This window comes from Pteropus vampyrus, unplaced genomic scaffold, assembly GCF_000151845.1.
Source record: "Pteropus vampyrus isolate Shadow unplaced genomic scaffold, Pvam_2.0 Scaffold247, whole genome shotgun sequence".
In the NCBI taxonomy this organism is placed as follows: domain Eukaryota; kingdom Metazoa; phylum Chordata; class Mammalia; order Chiroptera; family Pteropodidae; genus Pteropus; species Pteropus vampyrus.
Window position 1 is genome coordinate 767,342 of NW_011889028.1, and position 9,291 is coordinate 776,632.

The 9,291-nt window shown below is 60.9% G+C and overlaps 1 protein-coding gene across 1 annotated transcript in view; it reads right to left on the reverse strand.

Moving 5' to 3' along the window:
• Positions 1-201: 201 nt before the first annotated feature.
• COG7 (component of oligomeric golgi complex 7) overlaps positions 202-9,291 on the reverse strand; it is a 65,909-nt gene continuing 56,819 nt past the window's right edge. Inside the window, exons 17-20 of the mRNA XM_023520091.1 lie at positions 6,681-6,764; positions 5,443-5,557; positions 2,728-2,871; positions 202-609 (exon numbers count right to left, since the gene is read on the reverse strand). Coding sequence (XP_023375859.1) covers positions 443-609; positions 2,728-2,871; positions 5,443-5,557; positions 6,681-6,764 — 510 coding nt within the window. The 3' untranslated portion in view covers positions 202-442. The remainder of the gene's footprint in view (positions 610-2,727; positions 2,872-5,442; positions 5,558-6,680; positions 6,765-9,291) is intronic.

Consider the following 9,291-nt stretch of genomic DNA (forward strand, 5'->3'; position numbering starts at 1 on the left):
CCTCCGAAGTGCCCGGGGCCCTGATACCTCTCTTGGGGTTGCCCAGCCATCTCTCCCAGGCCGCCTCTAGCCCTGACACCCTCATGTCCCTCATGCCAGAGACGATCTTTGCTGGTGGTTCACCCACTGTCTCTCCCATGTCCCCAGGGGTCAGCACGGCGCACGGCAGGTGCCCGGATATTAACTAAGGAACAGGAAACATCCTTTTTGCACTTCAAATATTTATTAATTCCTATTTCCAAGATTGGATCATTTAAAGAGTCATCTGAAAATTCCTTTCTAACAGAGAACACACCTCTAATTCACAGCCTTTTTCCCATCATACAAATGAACCGACCCTATGGAAACCGCTCCGCCCTATCTGAACAGAGGTTTAGAGCAAGGCCATTCTGGGGTGGCTGTGACCCTGAACCCCGGCCCTGGCCTGATGGGGAGCATGGGCTCAGCAGTCCACGCCCCGCATGGCGGCCACCGTGGCGGCGAGGCGCCGGGGCTGGCCTCTGCTGGTGAGGCGGAAGTCCTCGGGCTTGGCCTTCAGGAGCGTGACCACACTCTGGAGCGGGCGGGAGGGCTGCAGGCCCAGGGCATCCATCACGTTGATCAGGTAGTCTGTGGGCGGGTAGACAGACTCAGCGCCAGGCGGGTGACAGCCCGAGACACCCCCAGTCCCCAGAGGCCCCTTGGCTGGCGCTTCTGCTCTGAGGGCGAGACCTGGCCGAGCCCGGCCGGCGCCGGGAGCCCAAGCTAGGAAAGGACCAGCGGCATCGCTGCCGCCCCCAGCACACACGCCGCTCTCCGGCCGACCTCACCGGACACGGAGCACTGTGCCAGGATTCCTGGGCCCCCACTGATCCTCCCCAGCATACCCCACTGACCACAGGGCAACCCAAGGGGTCAGGAGAACCACAAGCTCATCTGAGCAGCTCCCCAAGACCTCCCAGCAGCACCCCCAGGAAGACAAGGGCGGTGCTGGGGGTCCCCACGCATCCTTGGGTGCTACTTAGTTCCTGAGCCCACCCCAGACCATGTCTGGGGTCTCCCAGGGAGGGTACGAGGGGCCTGCCCACGAGCTTGGGCCCCGGTGACAGAGCATGGGAGGGGAAGACCAGCTCTGGTGGCCTGGGGACCTTGGCGAAGCCCTCCACCCGTGCCCAGCGCCCACCCAGTTGCTCACGCAGTTCACGCCATCGGGCTGTACGTGAAGACAAAGAACCAGGGCAGAGGCCAGGGGGGAACCTGACAACTGCAGGTGACCAGCGAGTGGACGCTGCCTTTCCTCCCCCTCCCTCGATGGGTCCAGCCCAGGCCTGAGGAAGCAGCATCCTGACTTCCTCCCTCCCCCTGCTCCAGAGGACGGGGACAGCACCTCCACCCCTGGCAAGCACCCCTTCCTCTCCATGGCTGCCCAGGTCACCCTCTTCTCCCTGAGATGCGCTCCCGGCAAGACTTCCTGTGGCCCAGGGCAGGGCCAGGCCCAGGAGGTGCCTGGGGAGCCACTGCCCAGCAAGGTCCCCGTCTGACCCACGAAGCTGGGCCCCTCGCCTGAAAGCCAGGAGCTGCAGGGCGTAACCACGGCCACCACGACACTCCATTTGGCCAGCAGTGACTGGGCATGTGTTAACGGTGAACCTGAGCGTCTGCGGCCTGCACTGCGCTGCACTCCTGGCCACCCCTTCCAGTGCCGGGGCAGCTCACCCAGCACCTCTCCGTCCCCTGCGCCCCCTTCCAGGCCCTGCGCCGGCACCAGGGAGGGTGGAGGGGTGGGCTGGCGTGCAGCGGGGGGTGAGGGGGTGGGGGGTGGGGGGGGGCGGGGGCGGAGATGCCCTGGGCTACAGAGTCCGGCCCAACCCAGGCCCCGCGGCGCTCACACCCGCCGGCTGGTTCTGTGCGTGGGGCTTGCAGTGCGACGGGCCCGCTGGGGAGTGCGGGAACCCCACTCTCCCTGCAGCACGGGCCGGGGCAACGACACGAAGCGGGTCCCCCTGTGACCGCCGAGAGCTCACGGCCTAGTGCACGCAGCTCGGAACCAGGGCCGTGGGGTTCCGGCCTGGCCCCCACTGATGGCTCAGGACTCGGAGCAAAGTCCCTCCTATTTCTCCTTCAACAGAGCGAGAGGCTGGCCTGGCCCTATGGGCGCCTGGCTGGGGGCTGCTCGGTCCCCAGAGAGCTGACCTTTAAGGCCCCTACCACCCTCTGCCCTGAGCGCCCCAGGAGCCACCTCAGGCACAGCACAGGGGGTCGGTGGCATGGTGCCAGGCGACTGGGGAGACGCGCACCCATGACCTCGGAGCACCACCCTGCTGTGAGTGCCGGCAGGGCCGGGGGCACGCGTGGGCCTGTCGCCTGGGAGGCCCGCTACGCGAGAGCCCCGTGACTCCGTTTCCTCATCAGCACGCGGAGCAGGCTGCAGACGGCACTGGCCCAGCACCTGCGGGCCCACCGCGGGCCAAGACCTAACACACGCACATCTGGCTGCGCACTGCGTACACGGAGCAAGAGGCCGGGCCAGGCGAGGCCGTGCACACACGTTGGCATCCGTCACTTCCAGTCACCCCAGTGACCCTCCCCTAACGTCCTCAGCCTCAGCCATACTTAGGTCAGAACCCTGGGGTTGGGGTCCAGAGGACTGGCTACATGAGGAGCTTGGGAGCCAAACCTGGGGTTGGCCTTACAGAAGGCCTGGGAAGAGATTCCCTGAGGGGAGGCGAGGGCAGGGGAGGGACCCACCGATGTCAGTGGCCAGCTGCTTGGTGGAGTGCGGGGTGAGCGTGGGGATCTGGAGGATCACGTCGCAGTAGGTCTGCATGGTGGCTCTGGCGATCGAGCCCAGCCAGTTGTCAGCCATGTTGTCCAGCTCGGGCAGCTCATCGCCTGGAAGGGAAAGAAGGTCACCAAGGAACGCAGAACCTGCTCAGGATAAACCCAGTGGCGGTGGCTTCTTCGGAGCCCTCTGGAGCTGGCCTGCGCCCGGTGCTGCACACGCAGACGGGCCAGGGCGCCAATGGTCTGACGGGAGGCACAGGAGACAGAACAATCCCATCTCAGGTTGGCGTTCCCAGGGCTGGGCGTGCAGTGCAGCCACGCTGCCAGAACTTCTGTGCGAGGGACAGCTGGTGAGCAGGAGCCCCACGCTGTGCACCTACTGGCACAGCCCAGACGCACGGCCACGGTCAAGACGCAGGTGGCACGTCGGCACAGGCCCCGGGTTCAGGGTCAACTCCACCACTGAGCTGGGTGTGACCTAACCGCTCACACCATTTTCACGTGTACAGCAGAGACAACATTGCAGGGCCACCGTGGGGATCAGGCATGGCTCTCGGCACAGCCTGCCGCACACTCGGTGCGGCATGCACGGCAGCCGGTGGTAGACGATGACGGAAGGGAGATCGGGAACACGCAGCAGGCGTGGGAAATGGTGCTGGGCAACAGCGCTGGGCGCGGACGGCACCCGAGAACCCCGTGGGCCCAGGCAGCAGAAAGGAAACAGCCTCGAAGGTAGGGCCTCGGCAAGGGTGTGACCTGACAGCCCGTGCACGCAGAGTCAGTCGGGCTGTGGCAGGGAGAAGTGGGGAGATGGGGTGGCCATCCAGGCAAGAGATGGACCGGCCTGGCCTCCACGGGGCAGGGGGACACCGGCAGCAGGAACGGAAAGGCGGGCAGCAATGGGAGCAACATTAAAACAAAGGAGAGACAGGCGGTGCAAAGTAATGCTTTAGAAAAAGAGCCGAACCGGCCGCGGCCCCTCCCATGACGTCACACAGAGCGCAGCCGGGGGCACCCGAGCGCGGCTATGAGGAGTGTCGTGGCTGATTCTTCTAAACTCTCGATCTTGTTTTACATCTAGCACCTGTGCAAATGCAAACCAGACAATTAAAAAGAGGACAAATGCAAATGAGCACATGGACAGCAACATGTGACTTAGGGCTTCCGCCTCGGGAACGGACAGCTGGGCTGGTGTGCACGGCCGGAACCGCGGCTTGGCAAGGAGGCTGGTCCAGGGGATGAAGCTGCTCCCCGCTGCCTCTGACGCGAAGGTAGAAAACCCAGAAAGGGCTGGGCCTACCAGGCCGAGCTCCAAACACCGAGATTCGAAGGTCACTGGACAGAAATGGAAGCCGACGACAGGAAAGTGGGTGAGACACGCAAACGTGTGAGACAGAGGCTAGTACCTTGGGGGACGCTCGAGTCGGGGAGAGGCGCCCTCTCTGGACAGAGGGCAGTGGGCAGGCATCTGGTAACTGCCTGAGTCCCTGCCTGGGTGCTGGCGCTGGGGGCCCTGCCCTGATGCCCTCTCTGGCCAAGGAGAAAGGCCCAAGGCAGCGAGGTCCGGCTGCACCGCGGCCACGAGCGAACAGTAACGGGAGCCCGAGAACAGCACTGTGCTCGGGCCGTGCCCCAGGCGCACACGACATGTGGCACGCGAGGCCAAAGGCATCCGAGCAGACGGCACACACTGCGCTCGGACACACGGCATGCGAGATGGCCTGCTGCTGAGGGAGCATGTGTGCGTGTGGCTCCACAGAAAGGTCCCCCGCATGGCACCGGTGGCCCCTCGGGGCAGATTTTCAACCAGAGGAGAAACCCTGGGGGGCCAGAATGTGAGCACAGGTGAGTGTCCCCCCAGGGGCCACCAAGGTTCTCAATGGCCCCCAGCAGGCAGGGCTCGTCAGTCAGAGGGCGAGGACAAGAGCCAGGAACTGGACAGAATACAGGAGAAAAGCAGCCCACGAGGAGGCGTGAAAAGGCCCAGCAGGTGGGTGCCAGGCTCAGTGACACGAGCTCTCGCATTCGAGGTCAGAAACGACCTGGCCACATGGGCTGCATGATGGCCTTTTCCAGAGCTGCGGTCCCCGTAGGCGGGCGCTTGCCGAGGGCCACGCGCACAGCAGCAGCTCACGGGAGAGGCTGCACCTCCCACCAGGTGACCCTCCTGGAGCTGGCAACCCAGGCCTCAGCGCCACCCTCAACCCAGAATCACCCTCAAGCCCAGGGCAGTGGCCATGCCTTCGAGGGCCTCCCGCCCCAAAGCGGCGCAAAGTGGGGATCCCACCAAGAAGAGGGCCGAGCGGAGCGGACCCACTGTGCGCGTGACCCTTCTGCATCTCCCTTCAACATCCCCAGGGTTCGATTTCCTCGTGGGAAAAAGGCTCGCAGAGACTTAAATCTCCTGCCTACTTCTCATGGTGCTGAGAAGGCCCTGCCAGCAGCTCACCGTCTGGCCCCCCAGACCTCACACTGTTCAAAGGCGAGAAGCCCTCAGAGCCCGTGTGCTCAACTTTCTACACGGGTGGAAATCCTCCGAGTAAAATATAGACAGGAAAAAAAAAAAGAAACACCCAGGTTGGCTTCTCATGGCTGTCAGGATTTTACTCCGTGCATGTGATGAGGGGCAGGGTGCCGGGGCACGCACCGCGCACGCCCCCCCGCCCCCATGCGCCTCACCCTGCTCCGGAGGGAACGGCAGCTTCCCGGCGTGCAGCGCCAGCTCTAAGGCAGAGTCCTCCTGAGTCACAAACGGCTCCAGGTTCAGCGGGAGGGACATGATGTACTGCCCGATCTGAAACAGAGGACAGCACGTCCAGCCCGACACGGACACTCCCAGGGAATGTCACGCACGTGAAGGCAGACAACGGGCAGACGCCCACACCTGGGGCAAGCCCAGCCTGACCTTCCCCGTGCGTACCGATGCTGGGCACGGCGACACTACACAATCGGCGGTCGTGTGCGCGCAGAGCGCAGGCCCACGGCCTCACTCGCGGCCTCCATGTCTGAGAATTTCAACACACACTCCACCTCTACGAGATGATGGATGCCAAAGTGCTTTGCAAAATTTACAGCCCTTGTGTCAATACAAGTAGCGATCACTGTTCGCGGGTGCCCCATCCGCAGAGCACAGCCAAGGGAGGGCTCGGGGCTGGCTTCTGGGTTTGGGTCTGGGTCTCCTTCCCGTCCAGGTTATTTAACGAGGTAAAGGGGTTTTGTTGGAAAAAGCCATATATGATCACGAATTATGAAAAAACTAAATTGTTTTCATAACACAAACTCTAGGAAACACTGACAAAACCTTCTTGGCTGATAGGAAATCTTAAAAGGTAGGATTACAAGACTCTGGGGACAATCCCACAAATAACGTCGTGTCTGTTGGAGACACGTGGCTGTCATCGTGGGCATATCTTAGACATCTATTTCTATTACAACTCGGAACTATTTTGTGTTTTAAGGTTAATTATTTGTTTCAAAATAAGGTTGATTTTCTGATTACAACAACACTACTTAAAAGGCCTTTGGGCCTGTTACTTTCTTTTGGATCCATAGTCTAGACATTTGCCTCAATTTAGAGTTGATACCGATTCTGCAAGCTAAGCCTGAGGATGCTCAGCTGGCCCCACATGTACGTAGCCGGTGGCAGGTCCCTCTGAGAGTGTGGGGTCCTGGCACACAGTAGGTGCTCACCACAAGTCTGCCAAATTTGAATTCAGAACCACGCACACACAGCAAAACTACAGAGAAGAACTCGGCGGCCTGCATCCCGTCTTCCATCGGCCGCATTTCCTTGAGGTTCTGGGTGTGGGTGGGGACCACCCAAAAGCAAAGTGCAGATGGCCCGATGGGGGGTGACTACTTCACCCAGGAAGGCAGGGACAGACGCCGAGCGGCAGGGGGGCACAGGAGGCTCTTACGTTGCTGATGTACTCGAGAGGGGTGAGGCTGAAGGCCGGCAGGCCGTCGGCCAGGCTTTCTCCAACGCCGGCGGTGCTCCAGCTCTAGGGAGGAAGAAAGAAGTGGTCAGTGTCACAGCGCCAGGCGGCACGGACAGCGCCTTGCCAACACACAGCAGAGCTGGCAGCCGAGGGACGTCTCACCCTAAACCAGCACCGCAGCCCGCCACTGAGGGAGGCGCCCCCTCTCTCCTGGCACTCCTGCAGACCCAGGGCAGGGCCCGCCATCTCGACTGAGTTGCTCCGTGGGCCCGGGCCTCCTGTGTCTCCGATCAGAAAGCGGAGTGGCGAGCGGGCGCCCTCTGCTCACAGTCCCCTGCTGGTGAGGCAGCTGGGACCCCCAAATCCGCCACGGCGACCACATGCAAGCCCTCATCCTGAGCAGAAGGCCTAGGAGGCCCATTCGGACAGCAGGAATACCCGCCCCACTAGGCCAGGCTGCCGCCTGCGTTTCTGCTCCCATCTGCATTTGTTTTTCAACTGACTCGGAGGGGAGGGGAGGGGTCTGCAAACCCCGCCAGCTGCCCTCTGTCTGGGGAGACCTTCAGCACCAACACGTCTTCTTTCATCATTTAAAGTGAGAATGCCTACGATTTCACCGCGGGAGCAAGTTACCGGCATGCACGTGGTTACAGAGTTCAGTGTGGCACACGCCCTCCCGCAGAAATCGAGTTTCTTAATTGCAGCCAGAGTCACTCTAAAGCCAGCCTGGAACCCAGGGCCCTTTGTGGATGGACTCTTGGAGGGGCTCCCGGGCCACACTGCAGCCGCGTCCACAGCCTCCCGGGCCTGGTCTGTCATCTGGCTCTCCAAGCAGCGAGCCGGGAAGGTGAGGACCATGTGCCCGCAGCCCCCGGCCCCCCAGCCTGGGCTCTCTAGCACGATGCCATTCTGATTTTCTTTGCTCTAGACCAGCTCCCCTCTTCCCCACTCCTGCCCCTACAATGTTCTAAACACCCTGTTCTTGCTTCTTTTATTTCAAGATACTCTACTTTCTTTAATGCCCAGCTCACTGAAGGAACACCCTGTCTGTCACCCACACGTGCCAGTGCCCGGGGTGTGCAGCGCCATGCACTTGGCTTTGTAGAAAGGGGACAAGGAAAACAGGAGTCTTGGCCCTTGACCCCGGGCCCTGGGGAGCTCAACACGGGTGTTGGAGCGAAGCTCTGTGGAGATTAATGCAGCAGCTTGAGAGAAGGATTGGGGGGCAGGTGGCTATGAAGCTAGAGAAGCAGTTCAGAGGCGGGGAGCCCCCAAACTGGGGCAGTGGCCCTGGGAACAGACGGGAGCCATATTTAAAAAGGAACAGTAACCTCTTGGTGCTAAAGTCACTGGTGGGGAGGGGCACGGTGCAGAGGGGTGCAGAGGGGAAGGGGCAACGCCATGGGGCAGGACCCAGCAAGGGCTGAGCTGTGTCCCCAGCAAGCGTCCAAGGGACCAGCACTATGGACAGGCAGGGAAGGCTTCAAGAGGAGGGCAGGCAGAGCCAGGGCAGGTGACCAGGTGGAGGGGAGGGGGCGGCGTGGAAAGCGGTCGGGTGGGACCAGAGCCCCCGCTGGACTATAGGACCTTAAAAAGCGGCCACAGGTGGGCTGGAGGACGGCAGCCGGGAAACGTTGTGATTATTTTTCACTTGTCCCAAACTTAATTTACAATTTCCTTCGAATGGGCTTTTCCACCCCTGTGTCACCAGATGAGACAGGCGAACTTCATAGTCTGTTCTGAAATGGAGCAGAGTGGGGCTTTATAGCCCAGTCATGTAAAAGGGCGGGACGATTTACAAGCAAACATTAAAAACAAACATTTAACCACCAGGGTTTAGTTTTCAAATCCTCAAGGCCAAGCCCTTGCCTTTGTGCTGTGCTTTCTTGCTGACACTGGCGGGGAGCGCCTGACCTCAGAGCTGCCCTCCCCGTCCTCCCAGCCCAGGTGTCCTGCCGAGGCCGAACAAGAAGGCCAGAGCTCGGGGATGCGGGGGTGCGTGTGAAGGGCAGGTGGGGGCTGCACACCTGGCGCCGTGTACAGCTAAGACTAAAGGAGGAGGAATGAAGAGCTCAGAAGGGAAGGTCAGGGTGTTCAGCTGTGACTCAGGGAAATAATAAAGGCAGCCGCGTCCGGAGGCAGGGAACGGGGCTGGGGAAGGGGGCGGGCCGTGCGCACGCTAATCCCCTGGCCTCTCGAGATGACTCAGTGTCAACAGCCAGTTGCTAAAAGGGAAACCTGATGAGCCGAGCCAGTGAGCCCGATCTCACAGTCTCCGTAACCTCTCTTCTTAAGCTCGGAGAGAGCCGAGAACTAATTTCTTCTGTGGTGATGGAACTAGTATCTCAAGTTCAAACCGCCCTTTGGTTTCATTCACTTCGTCTTCTTTTTCTAGTTAAATCAGAATAAAGCACGCACGGTACGTATTTTGTTCTTCAGATAGCCCGCGTCACGCGACCCCACTTCTTCCTGTAGTCCACCTGCCTTCAGCACGTGAGGGGCACGAAGACGAGTCTGGGACAAATGGCAAGTGTCCACACCACTTATTTCTAGACGGTGGGATTTCGAAGGGATTTACTGCTTTTTCCTT